We start from the raw sequence: 16,052 nt of genomic DNA, 5'->3' as shown, positions 1-16,052 counted from the left end.
CCATGAATTGAGAATGGTTTTACATTTTTAAATGCTTCAAAAAAATCAAAGAAGGGTATTTTATGATACATGAAAACTATATAAAATTCACATTTCAGTGCCCATAAATAAAGTTTTTATTAAAATATAGCCACACACAAATTTGTTTCTGTGGCTGCTTTCATGCTGTAACAGTAGAGTTGGGTAGTTGCAACAGAGACCATATGACCCTCACAGCCTAAAATATTTATTCTCTAGCTTTTTACCGAAAAAGCCAATTGACCCCTGATATACACCAACTGTTGTATCATTAGAAAACTAGTGCCAGGTGTGGTGGCTCACACCTGTAATCCCAGCACTTTGGGAGGCTCAAGCTTGCCTAGCTTTGCTCAGGTGGGTGGATCACTTGAGCCCAGGAGTTTGAGGCCAGCCTGGGCAACATGGTGAAACCCTGTCTGTACAAAAAAAATACAAAAATTACCAGGAGACTTAGGTGGGAGGATCACTTGAACCTGGGAGGCAGTGTCCTCCAAAAATACATAAACCCACAGAAGTATTTCTCTTACACAGGCAATAGTTATTTAAATAACATCTTTTCCTGCCTTATTTTTCTCCTTGATAGGTACCACTATTTATCACTATTTTACATACTATACTTTTGCTTGTTTAAATAAACAGACACAGGTTAACTATTTCTTCCCTGTAGATTGTAACTTTAGTGAGGGCAGGGGTTTGTGTCTGTATTGCTTACTGTTGGATTCTCTAGCACCTAGGCATGTAGTAGACACACAATGTATATTTTATTTGAGTATTTACATAATATATATCTGTTGAATTGAGAAACGAACGGCTGAATTTGCTACATATTACTGTATCCAACTCTGAGGATGACTGGACGACAGAAACAAAGTATCCTTTGTTCATTTGCATAGCTTGCCTAGCTTTGCTCTAGAGATTGTAGGAGGTATCTCTGAATTTCAGCAATATCTAACAGCATTTTGATGCTGTTCCCTAGTGTATATAGCACTGAAGAACAGCATGTATAAATATACATATTAGATACGTTCATTTAAAAAAGTATTTAACAACATACTTTTATAATGTATTTTATATATGTTAATATATCATATATTATTTTATATTAATAATGTTAATTATACATAATGTTAATATAAATGTACATATATCTATACCTCAAGCTTTTATATCAATTATCGTTTTTATACATTTGAAACAGTAGGCTTTGTGAAGTGAATGGCACATAGTAAATACCTAAAGGTTAAAATAATTGAAGAATTAAGCAAGCTCTTAGGTAATAGGTTATTTTATGAAGACAAAGGTATTGCTTAGTGGTTTCCCACTGCTTTTACAATGAAATCCAAATGGTTTTCCAGCCAGTAAAGCCTTGTATGATTTGACTATTTGTCTTTGTCTCCCACCTTCTCCCTTGCTTGTTATGCTGAAATCAAACTGAACTTTTTTTTTTTTTTTTTTTTGAGACAGAGTCTCTCTCTGTCTCCAAGGCTGGAGTGCACTGCAGTGGTGTGATCTTGGCTCACTACAACCTTCACCTCCTAGGTTCAAGCAATTCTCCTGCCTCAGCCTCCTGAGTAGCTAGGATTACAGTCGCACACCACCACGCCCGGCTAATTTTTGTATTTTCAGTAGAGACGGGGTTTCACCATGTTGGCCAGGCTGGTCTTGAACTCCTGACCTGAGGTGATCCTCCTGCCTCGGCCTCCCAAAGTGCTGGGATTACAGGCATGAGCCAACTCGCCCGGCCTAAACCGAACTTCTTTAAGTTACTCTATTACCTTAAGGTCCTTTATTTATAGTTAAACAAAATATAATGACTCCCCCATAGACCCTAAGCTCTATTAGGGCAGGGATCACAGATGCCTTATTCACCATTAACAACCCAATGTTTAGCAAAATAACTAAAATGTAATAAGCAGTAAGTAAATATTTTTTGAATGACTACATATGTGATTAAAAGAACACTGGAGTTGATGTCAGAAACCCTAGGTTAAAATCTTGGGAATGCATTCTGAATCTTGACCTAGGTACCAATTACACAACTGTGTTTGTCAAAAGTCGAGTTTTAATGTTGGCATTTTTTATGTAAATGTGTTGATAAGTTTTAAAAAACCCAATCCTAAGATCCTCCTATTTACTATGCGAACATGAGTAAGCCCATTTCTCTGAAATTTAGTTTTATCATTTATCAAGAAGTCTTTTTGTACCTATCTCAGAGTTGTTGCAAGCACTGATAAGATGACATAAAGTGAAATTGCCTTATCATAATAGACATACAACAAATACCAGTTGAATTTCTATTCTGTGAAGGATGTAGAAGCAGAAAGATGCAGAGGTGAAACTCCCAGAGGCCAAATAGGATGAAACTTTCACTTACAGAAGAGCTCTTAGATAGCCAAAGAGAGTTGTGACTTTAAGAGGAGGGAGGGAATTAACTCCAGGGAGCACCTGATCTCTAGAGTATGCCACAGGGCCCTTAGATCCTTTTACCCTTAAAAATTAGAAGGGCCTTGGGGTCTGGGGAAGAGCAAGAGCCTGGGACTGGTAAAGCCTTAAGGAGAGTAACCAGAGATTATAGTCATGGTGTATCCAAGCACCGTGGTAGACAGTGAAGTGATTGACCTGCCTAATCAACCATGAGAGAGCCATGTGGCTAAAAAGTAAAGTCAACATAGAAGTCCTCTACAAATTAAAATGTAGCCTGCAGTGTTTCAAAACTAATAAAGAGCTAGATATAATTGAATCTCAGAGGATTACTGGAAGAAGAATAACTACCAAGAATTAGGAGTTTCCAGTCTATTGTCATGAGAAGGCTAAGAAAAGAGGGGCAAGTGCATTTAAGGAACATCAAAAATGGCAAAGGAACTCTTAGAGAACCTCCAGTTCTCTAAGAGTTCCAAATTTAAATCATTCCAAATTTAAAACATCAAAGCAACTGAAGCCAAATCATATTTTAATTTAAAACATTCAGCTCACAAAATATACCTTTTGTCACTCTCTTCTCTGTCTGAAGTAGTAATAGTTACACTTAATGTATTGAACCATATTGACCAACTAGAAAATAAACCTCAAGAACCAGATTGTACCAAAACATTTTGAGGGGAAAAATACCAAATCTTTGTTAGTATCCTCATAGGTCCTGCTTACTGTTATTAATAACTATTAAAATTGTTGTTTAATCCTCCTTCAAAGCCTGTGAAATTAGAGCTACTATTAATAACCCCATTATGGTTGAACAAACTAAGTCTTAAAGAGGCTAAATAACTTTCCCAAGATCAGATAGATGGTAACTGGCAGACCAGACCTCAAGCCCACATACGTATGATAGCAAAGCCCATGCTCTTACCTGTTGTTGGAACTCTTTGTTGAGATGTATATAATGTGTCATTATTTAAAAGGTCATGCTTGTACGTGTCTATTAAGATAAGTATATCAGGGCTGGGCACAGTGGCTGACTCCTGTAATCCCAGCACTTTGGGAGGCCAAGGCGGGCGAATCACGAGGTCAGGAGGTCGAGACCAGCCTGTCCAACATGGTGAAAACCCCGTCTCTACTAAAAATGCAAAAAAAATAGCTGGGTGTAGAGATGGGTGCATATAATCCCAGCTACTCAGGAGGCTGAGGCAGGAGAATCGCTTGAACCCGGGAGGCGGAGGTTGTAGTGAGTTGAGATTGCACCACTGCACTCCAGCCCAGGTCACACAGTGAGACTTCATCTCAAAAAAAAAAAAAAAAAAAAAAAAAAAAGATAAGGATATGAAAACATCAAGTTATGCACCTTAAATATATACAATTAAGGAAGACTATAGTAAAAAAAATTCAGATTGAAAAATCAACAGGAAACAAACCTGATATGGTTCTCAAAAAAGATATACTTTCCAAAAGGTAGATAAAATATGATACAGATTCTATTATTGTCCCAAATTAAGGAAATTTTAGTGTCTAATAAGATAAGTAATATATAAAAGAACCTAACATTTTCCCTAGTATATTATAACATAGTAATTATTCAATCAACATTCAAACAACTGTATATTATACAGTGGTATTTTGTTTGGTGTTTTCTGAACTGAAATGATAGCAGCTCCCAGGACATTGATATAAAGTCAGTCTGGATCTCCATCTAAAACATAGTGTCCACTTTGCAATCTTCAGCCTGTATTTGGGGATGCATACTTCTGTATGTAGTTCTTTGACAGTTTTAGTGATGCTGGGGTCCTAATAATGTGGATATTAGCTTGTTCTACCTAAGTACTGTACTGAACACTGCATTTCTGCATTGTTAAGTTGTCATTTCTAAACTGTATGAACAGTATAAAGATCAATAAAGTCTTCACTTACAATTTTTAAAGCTGTGGTACTGGAAATCTGTTCAGTGCCAATATGACTTCCATGTACAAGAAATGCACACAGAGAAGAAATTCTGAAAACTGTAGATTGTTGACTCTTACTTGAATATATACTTGATATGGTTTGGCTGTGTCCCCAACCCAAATCTCATCTTGAATTCCCATGTGTCATGGGAGGGACGCAGTGGGAGGTAATTGAATCATGGAGGGCAGGTCTTTCTCGTGCTGTTCTTGTGATAGAGAGTAAGTCTCATGAGATCTGGTGGTTTTATAACGGGGAGTTTCCCTACACAAGCTTTCTCTTTTTGCCTGCTGCCATCCATGTAAGACGTGACTTGCTCCTCCTTGCCTTCTGCCATGATTGTGAGGCTTCCCCAGTCACATGCAACCATAAGTCCGTTAAACCTCTTTTGTAAATTTCCCAGTCTCAGGTATGTCTTTATCAGCAACATAAGAAGAGACTAATACAATACTGAAAGAGAGTATCATGTATAACATTGTTACTGAATTGTAAACTCAAAAAAAAAAAAAAAAAAAAAAAAAAAAAAGAATTTGTCTCTCTAAGGCAGGGTTTTTTAACTTTGACACTATTGACATTTTGGACTGGTTAATTCTTTTTTGTAGGGGACTGTTCCATGCATTTGTAGGATGTTTAGCAGTTCCTGGCCCCAACCTACTAGATGTCAGCAGCACCCGTCTCCAGTTGTGACAAACAAAAATACCTCTAGACATTGATAAATGCCCCCTCGGGGGAAAATTGCCTCCATTTGAGAACCACTACTCTGAAGAATAAAATAGCATATGGCAAATAAAAGACACTCACCAAATATTTTTGGATTGACTGAAGACAGGAAAGAACAGTCTTCCACAAAATGTACCACTTGTGATATGCTTTGAATATCTAGGTATGACCTGGAAACATTTCTATAACCTTAAGAGTTATGTATTTTATATACATTAGAAAATATAGAACACGACAAACCCATGTTTTTGTGTAGTATTTTATAGGACAGCGCTAAAGTGGATACTGAAGTTAAAAAGTAACTTAATGGAAGGAAACATTAAGTAACTGTACACAACAGATACATTAAGCACAACTCATCAAATTGATTAAGGTGGTATGTGAATTACTGGAGTTTGGAGCACTCATTTATACTAAGGGAAACTTAAGCACAAATGAACTTCCCCTAAGTCTGGTTTGTGTGCACCACTAGAATCCTCTTTGGGAATGATCTAGTGCCTTGCACAGGCTAGATACAGGTGTTGATGACAAATTGCTTACCCTTTGAGAATTAGTCTGATAGACACTATAAGATATTAACATCTGGATGAGGTAGCATTATGAGAGTTCAAAGGAAAAAGAAATTACTTTCTACTCAGGTAATGAGGGAAAGTATCACTATTGATATTGAAGGATGAATGGAATTTTTGTAGTAGATAATACGGAGGAAAAGAGTAGAGGCAAAGAGTTGGACCAGTTCAAAACATATTTAAGGGATGAGTAGAGGCTGGTTTGGCTGGAGTGTAGTATAGCTATTAAGGAAAGTGGAATCTGGTTGTAGAGGGCGTGTAATGCCAGGGTGGATTAATCCATGGAACAAAGATTATTTGATTTTCTAATGTCTGGCTAAAAACTACTTTGTTGTTATTGTTGTTTTTAAGTGTATTGCCGTTATTTTAGAAGTAACGTTTAGTTTGGGATGGGGACCTGACTGAGAATCAAGATAAATAAATACTGCTGCTTAGAGAAGTATTAAAAACTAACACACACACACACAGACACACACACACACACTAGCTGAAAGAAGAGACCAGAGACTAGAACAGCAGAGGATCAGAATGGAAAGATCATGACATCAGAAGAAGCAAGGAGGTAACCTGGGCCTGGGGGAGTTTGCGGTTTGAGGTGATATGGGTAGTAGGCCTTGAGCCTTTTATCGCTGTAAGAAAATTGTCTTATTTAAAATAAGATGCTGATCTTTGGAGGTTTATTACTGAAACGCTAGATGAGGTGGCTGACATGTAGTATTGATTTTTGCCTCCTTGGTTTTATCTTCCCCTGGAAGATAGCTGCCTCCAATGATGCTTCTTGTTTCCACCATGCTGACCTCTGGAGCGGCAATTCCTCTTTGAAAATTCTGGCCCAGGCCTGACAGCCCTTTCCTTTGTGGTTTCTCCTAACACAACTGAAATAGGCTTGATTCTTTTCTAAAAGACTTTATTAAATATTAAAGAATAAACAAGAAATAAAATACGAGAAGTCCTGCCAGATTTACCTAGCATCTCTGATATCACTGTCCCTGGTCAAGCCACTCTCATACCTCAAATCTCCTTTCCCTACTGCTGCCAGAAGTGTCTTCTTAAAATCCCAATTTAGCTATATCACTGCCCTGCTTAACTCTTTCATGGCTTCTCATTTGTACATGGATTACATTTTAGTATATTAACTTTCTTTTGGTATTTCCTGGTGTAAGGATGGTTTTATAGTTATGTTGACATAATGATTATTTCATTTATGTGATTTGAATGGGTTACGGTTAAAGTTGAGATGATACTTGGGAAGGGTGAGAACCTTCCTGTGAGAAGGTATGAGTTCTAACACTTCCCTAAAGGTTTCCCAGACTAGCTTTATCTGAAGGGTCAGGAGTCACTGGATTTCAAATTGTGCTTCCTGTAGTGCTAGGTTTCTGATGAGGTATGTCCAGGTCACCTCCAGAAAAAAATCTCAATGGGTGAGACTACAACCCACCACACCAATTCTGCCTGAAGAGTTCCATCCTAACCCATTTTTTATATATTGGTGGTCCACATAAAATTTTTTGAGGGCTGTCTGCTGCTTTCAAAAAAGATGCGTTGATGAGAAGTCATTAGATGATTTCTAAAGTTCCTTTCAACTCCAAAATTATCTGAGAATCCAGCCCCCTTGACGTCTTTCTTGATTCACTTTATGCTAATTTTGTTCCATATGATTAATGCGTTGTTAGAAAATAACAGAATTTCAGAGCTGCAGGAAACTTTAGCAGTTATCTTGTCCAGTTTTCCAAAATGAGCGCCAAAGAACAAGACTCCTGAGAAATGCCCGTTGCTTACAGAAAGGACTATATAGCTAAATACTTTGAGACTGTACTTCTGTCCCATTGCTCAGTAGCATTTTAAAGGCTCTGAAAAGTCTTATAATAAAGAAACCTGATTAAATTAAGTCAGTATTTCCTACATTGGAAGCATGGGCTCTATTTCAACTTACTATGACCTTCTTTATCTGGGACTAGTTTCTGCCCTATTACCAGATCAGAGAGCCCTGTTTTTGAATAACACACTTTTTAACATACTGTGTGTCATGCGCGTCCATGTGAAGAGACCACCAAACAGGCTTTGTGTGAGCAATAAAGCTTTTTAATCACCTGGGTGCAGGTGGGCTGAGTCCGAAAAGAGAGTCAGGGAAGGGAGATAAGGGTGGGGCCATTTTATAGGATTTGGGTGAGTAGTGGAAAATTACAGTCAAAGGGGGGTTCTCTGGCGGGCAGGAGTGGGGGTCACAAGGTGCTCAGTGGGGGAGCTTTTTGAGCCAGGATGAGCCAGGAAAAGGACTTTCACAAGGTAATGTCGTCACTTAAGGGCAGGAACAGGCCATTTTCACTTCTTTTGTGGTGGAATGTCATCAGTTAAGGCGGGGCAGGGCCTTTTCACTTCTTTTGTGATTCTTCAGTTACTTCAGGCCATCTGGGTGTATATGTGCAAGTCACAGGGGATGCGTGCAAGTCACAGGGGATGCGATGGCTTGGCTTGGGCTCAGAGGCCTGACGCTGTGGAGAATAATTTGGGAAAACTCATATAGTTGAGCCTCCTCCTTTTGCAAAGAATTTATGATAGAAAATGATTGATCAGGTGTCACACAGTTGGTTATCAGGTCTCAGTCTAATATTTATTCCTCAGTGGTCTCTGCTTAACTTCAAGTAGGTTATAGATTCCTTAATGGACTGATAGTTTATGTCTTATAGCTTTACCTTTCAGGTGCTTAGTTTCATATTGGGAACAAGATAAGTGAATAGTAAATGCATGATAGCTCTATGATTGAACCCTGTGAGAATATGAAGCATTATGATATGAATTGGTTTCTGTGTATGTATGAGGGTTTTTTTTTTCCATCTTTTGGAAACAATTTCTGTTCCCCTGTGTACACCCTTTCTCTGTAATTGCAGTGTATGTTTTTTGTTTCTCCAAAGTTTCTGTTGTCAGTAGTTTATGGTCATTGATTCATACTGTTTATTGGAAATAACTCTGTGGGCTGCTTTGCCTCAGGGCTAATTTGATTAGGGATGCTGTTGTTTTACACCATTTGGGAAAATGTTACGCTATAAAGGCTATTGAATTTGTCACAGAATGATATTGAAGGGAAGCCAGAGACAGGAGAGCTAGTAACTTGCTGGCCTGGTTATTAGCTTTGGGCCTTTTGGGATTTTTGTCTGCCATTTGTGTTGATACTGCTGTTTTCTGAAGAGATAAGTGTGTGACCAATTTGGGGATTGTTACTTGGCACGGACAGAAACTAGTATCAGATAAAGAAGGTCATAGTTAGTTGATATAGAGCCCCTGCTTCCAGAATATTGTGCTGCTGTCCTCTGAGGTTAGATTATCTGTTTGTGAGGGAGAAAACATTTATGTAAGGGAGAAAGATTGGAATGTACTGAAATGAAATGCTCACATTGACCACATCAGCTGTACTGGAGCTTATCTGATGTAACCACTCAGCCTCTGTCAGTCTGACTGTGTGTATGTGCTCTGTTTTGTACAGGGAATCGTCATCCAGGGACCTGCCAGAAACCACAAGAAAACATGGGGAGGGGTAAGTTTCTCTTCCCTTTTAAGTAATTTAGACTGTCTCTGTAGCTATTATAGTCAGGAAATTAAATTTCTAACTCATAGTATATTTGTGGACACCTAAATTGTATTTCTTGTTAGTGTTAAAAAGTTTTTGTCTGAAGCAGGGCTTTGCAGAGAAAGACCATCAACCACATTTGTTCTCTGGATCTTTGATTTTCTTCTCTTGTAGAGACCTCCCAGTACAGGGAGAGATGGATCAATATATATATACTAATATATAGTGTGTATATATGTATTAGTGTATATATATAGATATATATACTATAATATATAGTGTATATATAGATATACTCTATATATAGACCTTCCCCAAACCCAGCTTCTTTACAACTTTTTTCTGTTTTCTGTTTTCATGCTAGTAACGTAAAATAGAGTCTACTATGCAGCCAATGAAAGTAGTAAAAATAATCATCTGTGAGGCTGATCTGTAATTTTTTTTTTTTTTTAAAGCCCAGCATTACGAACCATTAGATGAATTCCTTTTGTTTATTTTTGCCTTCTCATAAGGCTGCTTATGGGCAGTGGACAACAGATAAATTTAAGTTCATTTCCTTGTTAATATTAAGCAGCCATGAGAGGGACTTCATAAATAATTCTAATTAATGTATATCATGGCAACCTAAAATAATCAAAAGGGTCAGAATCTAGTTTAAAGAGTTTATTCGAGTGCAAAGGTTGAGGATGGACTCATCTGGAAAGCACTGATTCCAAAGAATGGAAATCACTGTTTCCAATTGTAGAAGTTTGGGGATCACTTGAATAGACAAAGTTTAGGATATTTTAACAGAATTTTAACATCTTTCTATGTAAGGCTTACTGCATAGTTACAATGACCTGATTGATCCAGGTGGTCCTTTTCTTTCAGGAAAGGTATATTTAACATTCCACAATGAAGATGTGATTGTCATGGGGTCTCTGTTTGGGGCACCATCTGGTCTGAGTTAGGTACAGGATAATAAAGGAAGAGTAGCAAAGATCAGTGACTGAAAGGGGGAGGTCTGGCCTTTGGTCTTTGCTATTCATTTACAAAACATCAGCAATGAGGAAGAGTGTTAAACTATAACCTAAGAAGCAGAATTGCAAAATATGTTATGTGACTGAAACCACAGTCACATCTCTCCCAAGGCTTAAAGTGTTTTGGGGGGTTCCAACAGCTTTTAAATTTTATTAATTTTCACAATCATAAAATTAGAATGCTATGAAGGACCTCAGAGGAAGATTTGGTGTGTATACTGAGAAGAATACTGAATACAAAAGACCTGAATTCAAGCTCTACCTCTACTACCTTGATCAAATCCTAGAAACTCCCTAAACTTGTTTGTTCATCCCTGACGTGGGATTAATACATTCTGCACTTCTAGCCTCAGAAAGTTGTGGTTGGCATAATGTGATAATACATGTAAAAGTGTTTTGAGAGTTCTAAAGTGTAATGGAATACAGCAGTGGTATCTGCCCATTACTGTCCTTACTGACTAACTATATCTTCATTGTTTTTTTAATGGGTAAAAATGAAGTTATTTGACCAGATGCTTCTGTAGGCAGCATGACTGGGACTTGAGTCATATAAGCAACTGAGAGTTCCTCCTTCTGTTGCATTTTGCTTGCCCCACCCTTGTATGGGCCCCGGTAGGAAGCTCCAAGGATTATGGATCAATCACGGAAAATATCTTCTTGAATCTTGCTGAATCAGCTTTTGTTCCTGTTTTCTCCAGAGCTTCCCTTGGAAATTGATTAGGCCTAGCTATTCTGGTTCTTTCCAAATCTTCACAAAAGATGGCAATCTCTGATGGTTTGGAATTTTTAAAACTGAATAAAATTTTTAAACACTATTCAGAATTCTGGGACTAATCTGTGCCATGGCCTGCCCGCAAATCAGCTGTCAGTGGAAGCTTCCAGAGTAGTGATACAGCTCCAATGGCTGGGGGAACTCCAGGGTCCTTAGTCTCACGCCGAGTTAGATAAAACGACACAGACACACGTGGAGTGGTTTTAAGTAGTGGAGAGTTTAATAGGCAACAAAGAAGGAAGAAGCTCCGGCCTACAGAGACAGAGGGAGAGGGGCTTCCAGCTGAGAGAGGAAACCTGGAGTGTGGTGGAAAACAGCCAGTTATATGAGGAGACTGGAGGAGGCAGTGTCTGATTTGCATAGGGCTCAGGGGATTGGTTTGACCAGGTATGTCATTCACATAGCCTGTGAGAAAACTGGCCCTCCCACCCTAGCTTTTTAATGTGCAAATGTAGGGCGCCGTGATGTTCTACACACGTGGGGATATGTGGGGACGGCCATGTTGCCAGGAACATGTTGGGGCAAGGGGAAGAAGATGGTGGGAATGGCCATGTTTGTGTGGACCCAGTTTCCAATGGCCTGCATTTGCGTATCAAAGCTTGCTGGCCCAACTCTAAGAGCCTGGGCTTTCCTGCTAGACAAGAAACATTTCTGGAGCTGCTTTAAAAGAAAGAAAAACTTCCCAAGGACCCCTTTTCCTATCTATCTGCCTAAAATAATTTCTTAGTAACTCCTATAACATTAGCACATCATGTTTGGTCCTCACCCAATCCCAAAAGCTTCAAGTGGATTTGGAGAATGCTGTGGTTGTTGGATACTGCCATAGCCATATAGAGGAGAGAGCTGCACTGAGACAAGGAAACCCATTCTTTCTCATTTCCTCTATTCATTTTTAGACTGCTCATCAGGTCACTAGCAAAGGGACTATTAGGTGCTTAGTTTAGAAGATGTCTCAGCAACTTTTTGTTCAAATGGTCAGGCAATTAGTATATAGTTGACCTTTGAACAATGTGGGGGCTAGGGATGCTGACTCTGTTGCATAATCAAAAATTCATGTATAATTTTTGATGCCTCCAAAACTTAACTACTACTAGCCTACTGTTGACTGAAAGCCTTACCAATAACATAAACAATTAATACATACTTTATATGCTATGTGTATTACATACAGTATTCTTAAAATACACTAGAGAATAGAAAATATTAAGAAAATCATAAGGAAGAGAAAATGTATTTACTATTAAGTGGAAGTAGATCATCATAAAGGTCTTCATTTTTGTCATCTTCACATGGAATCAGTGGAGGAAGAAGAGGAATTGGTCTTAATGTCTTAGGAGTGGCAGAGACTGCAGAAAATTTGCATATAAATTAACCTGTGCAGTTCAAATATGTGTTGTTCAAGAGTCAACTGTAGTTCTTGCTAAAGAACAGGGCATGGTAATGTAATCTGCAAAGATAGGCATGTTTCCAAGCTGGTGATGAGATAAGGGAAGTGCTTCAAAGAATGCTGCTTTTACAAATACAGAAGCTTGTGATAGCATTTTCACTGTGTTGACCACTTTGAAAGCATTTGTAATATCCTGAATCTCAAAGAGACTCTATCCTTTACTCTCTAAGCTTTGCTTAGTTTGCCTGATTACATTTGTTAATTGCTGACACTGTTATTGGGGAGAAAAAGATGCTACTGTATGCTCATTTTTCTCTTTTCTGGCACTGTACAATGAAATTTTCCCTGCATTTGGCAAAGATTCTCACAAACGTAGCCCAATGTATCATGCAGAGGGACACAGAGGAAAAATATTGCAAAGATATGGCACTAGCCTCGTTACATAAATTAAGGATGCATGAAAACAAAAAACACGGTTGGATAACTGTACAGTTTAGGTGAGAAATTAAAACTGAGGTGAATTTCTTTTAGCATTCTTTGATACTAGATGAAGAAGTTATTTGTACATATGTGTTAGAAGAATCATTCGTTTATGTGACATGAAGGATTATAAACAAAATTTAAATCTTGAGGTGGGGAAGATCAGAACAGCCTTGTATATTTAATTTTTTATTAGTCTACTACTACCAGTGTCCATTGTGTGTGACACTGAAATCCCATTTACTATGTATGAATTCTTAAACAGGGCTTAGTCTTTGGGACTCTTAAGAATCTGTAATTATTCTGATATTAACACATTTCTGTAGAGCACTTTATAACTCACAGATACTCCCTCTACATCATCTTGAGTTGCAAGACAACCCTATGATGTAAATAGGAATTATTATCCTCATTTTATGTGTTATAAAACTGAGGCTCATAAGAAAAAGTCTTATCTATAATCCACAGACTACTAATGGAGAGCCAAAATGCAAATCTAGGTCTTCTTATGTCACATCCAGTTTTTTTCTTCCAATAAACCATATTCTGAATATCTTAATCATCAATAGTGTGTAAGTCAATTAAAAACTTAAGAGCTATCTGTTGCTGTGAGAGGTATAGAAGAAATTATTTTTTAATATCTGTAGTGTTCACATATTATGAGGGACTGGACAGAAAGGCAAAGGGAAATGGCTCATTGTTCATCAACATTTAGGGTAACAGCTAAAATACATGTGTATCAGATGGTGGAATGCCTCAAAGATGAAAATCCTCTGAGCAGCAGTGGTCCATGTCTGCGGTAATTCAAAAGGCAGCCACACTGATTGGCAGTGACCATAGTAGGTAACAAAACAATTCAGTTCAGAAGCTTATGCTACACAGTCCACAAGGGAAGGTGCCGAAAGTAAAGGGTCTTTTGCTGCTTACGTGGCCTATGTGAAACTCACCCGTTTGACTGATGAGTTTTTATCTTTGTGGTTTTTGTTGACACAAGGAATATAATGCATCATGGAACACCAGAAAGCATGAGATAACAAGATGAGATACTGGTTCAAAAATGAACAGCATATATAAATAAAACTATATGTAAAATTCTAGTAGAGAACATTTTTACAAAGAGAATGTGAGGATTTTACAAATGTGTATATATAGGCTCACAAAATATTATAATATAATCAGGCCTCCACATCTGTGGGTTCCACATTTATAGATTCAACCAACCGTGGATTGAAGTTATTTGAGAAAAAAACAAAAAAATAAGAATACAACAATAAAATGCAAATAAAACAATACGGTATAACAACTATTTTCATAGCATTTACATTGTATTAGGTTTTATAAGTAATCTAGAGATGATTTACAGTGTACAGAAGGATATGCATAGGTTATATGCCATTTTATATAAGGGACTTGAGCATTTTGGTATCCGTGGAAATCCTGGAACCAATCCCCAATGGATACCAGATGACTATTCTAGGGTATTTATCTTTAATCATCTTCAGATGGTAATTGAAACTATATTTTACCTTTTCATTTCTCCTCTGACCAACTGGTATATTCATGATAAAATGGTAAAAGGCCCAGTACTCCCAGTAAGTCTTCTCTTTATCTACAATGAATATTTTTCAGTTTTCTTGCTTTAAAAATTTTGTGATTATTGTTTTTCTTACAGTGTTTCGGTAGAATTTGTGTTTTAAAGATATAGCTACTTTCCATCTGAATTTTTTTCTATCTTAGCACACATTTCTATTACTGAATCTTCTAAGTGCTGTGGAAGCAATTTGTGGTATCTGCTAGCCTCATATGAAGTTATTAATGGCTATTTTCACTATCTACCTTAAAATCAGAGCTTCTGGGAGAAGTTCGTCATGTTGTCTTGATAATAGCAAACCATGAGCTAGCTGCTTGTACACATCTTCCACAAAATAGGAATAATACTTAGCCATGAATTTTCAAAATAATTTTGCTTTGTTATATACAAAACAATATCTGGAATAGCTTCATGATTGCAATCAGGCAGGTCTTATTTGTGGAGGATAATCCGAAATAAAATATGAAGATAACTTAGCATTTTTTTTTTCTGTTTTTCGTCTTCCAGTATTTAGTCTTTGGAAATAGGTCTTACCTACCTAGCTTAGAAGAAAATTGTAGGTCTATAAAATCTTAATATGAAAAGTCAGTTTCCATTTTCATTTTCTGTACTTAATAGTAACATGACCTTAATGTCTTAGCATAAATGAATTTTTATGGTTGTGCTATAGCAAAACAGTGGTAGTGTTGCCAGTTAGTCTTTGTTTCTTATTACAACATAGCTGCATAATTCCTCTGGGTCATTGCATGTGCTGGGCTCCTTTATCCCAAGGAACTCAAACATATCCCCCTAGTTGTCAAGACTTAGTGGAAGGGAAAATGGTTTACAGCCACCACAGTAAATACGTAAGTTATTTGATTCACTGCTGAACTATTGTTAAGTTGAAGCCAATTCTAAACTTTAACTGAGTGTACAGCTCTATGTTGTCGAATAGGGAATGAACCTTCAAACTGACAAGCCTTGTAAAGTAACTGTCTTATAATGAAGTGCCTAATTTTATTTGGGACCTCCCCTGGTTTATGGTTCAAGTGAAGGTATCCACTTAAAGTCAATTAATTATTTCATTTTTCTGCCTGTATTAGATTTGAGAGTCTCTTTATTATGGTGACATATTCAGGCCTCTTTAGTTTAGATGATGTCAATAATTTATTATAAATTCTTATCTTCAGAATTTTATAACAGTAATATGGATCTGCTTGTGGCTGACAACTGCCATAATTTTTTCTTGGCAAGTTTTTCTCACTAGAAAAGAAAAGAACTGAGAGTCAGGCTACTTTTTAAAAACTCATTATAGTGCTTGATGCTTTTTGTGTTTGATGCAATCCTCTCTGCCATTTACTTATTAAAGAAGAAAATAACCTTTGGCACATAAGTTTAGAAAGGTTTCTCAACTTTAGCACTATTGATTTTTTTTTTATGGAGGCAAAATTTATATAACATAGACTTGACTATTTTAAAGTGTATAATTCAGTGGCATTTAGTACATTTTGTAACCAGAAGGTTGCTGTGCTGTAAGGAAAATAGTTACAAAATGTACTAAAGGTTGCTGTGCAACCTTCTAGT

General features: G+C 37.3%; 1 protein-coding gene and 1 pseudogene across 5 annotated transcripts in view; both read left to right on the top strand.

The window, feature by feature from the left end:
- The window catches only part of PRRG1 (proline rich Gla (G-carboxyglutamic acid) 1), a 104,755-nt gene that overhangs the window by 48,752 nt on the left and 39,951 nt on the right, over positions 1-16,052 (top strand). For all 4 annotated transcript variants that reach the window (XM_011996303.1, XM_011996299.1, XM_011996304.1 and 1 more), the window contains one exon: positions 9,157-9,207. In XM_011996303.1, coding sequence (XP_011851693.1) covers positions 9,198-9,207 — 10 coding nt within the window. In that variant the 5' untranslated portion in view covers positions 9,157-9,197. The remainder of the gene's footprint in view (positions 1-9,156; positions 9,208-16,052) is intronic.
- LOC105551150 overlaps positions 9,158-16,052 on the top strand; it is a 34,321-nt pseudogene continuing 27,426 nt past the window's right edge. Inside the window, exon 1 of the transcript XR_001007826.1 lies at positions 9,158-9,207. The product of XR_001007826.1 is annotated as a ferritin heavy chain-like (transcript). The remainder of the gene's footprint in view (positions 9,208-16,052) is intronic.

Source organism: Mandrillus leucophaeus, unplaced genomic scaffold (assembly GCF_000951045.1).
Source record: "Mandrillus leucophaeus isolate KB7577 unplaced genomic scaffold, Mleu.le_1.0 Scaffold509, whole genome shotgun sequence".
Taxonomy (NCBI): Eukaryota; Metazoa; Chordata; class Mammalia; order Primates; family Cercopithecidae; genus Mandrillus; species Mandrillus leucophaeus.
This window is presented reverse-complemented; position numbering and strand designations above follow the sequence as displayed.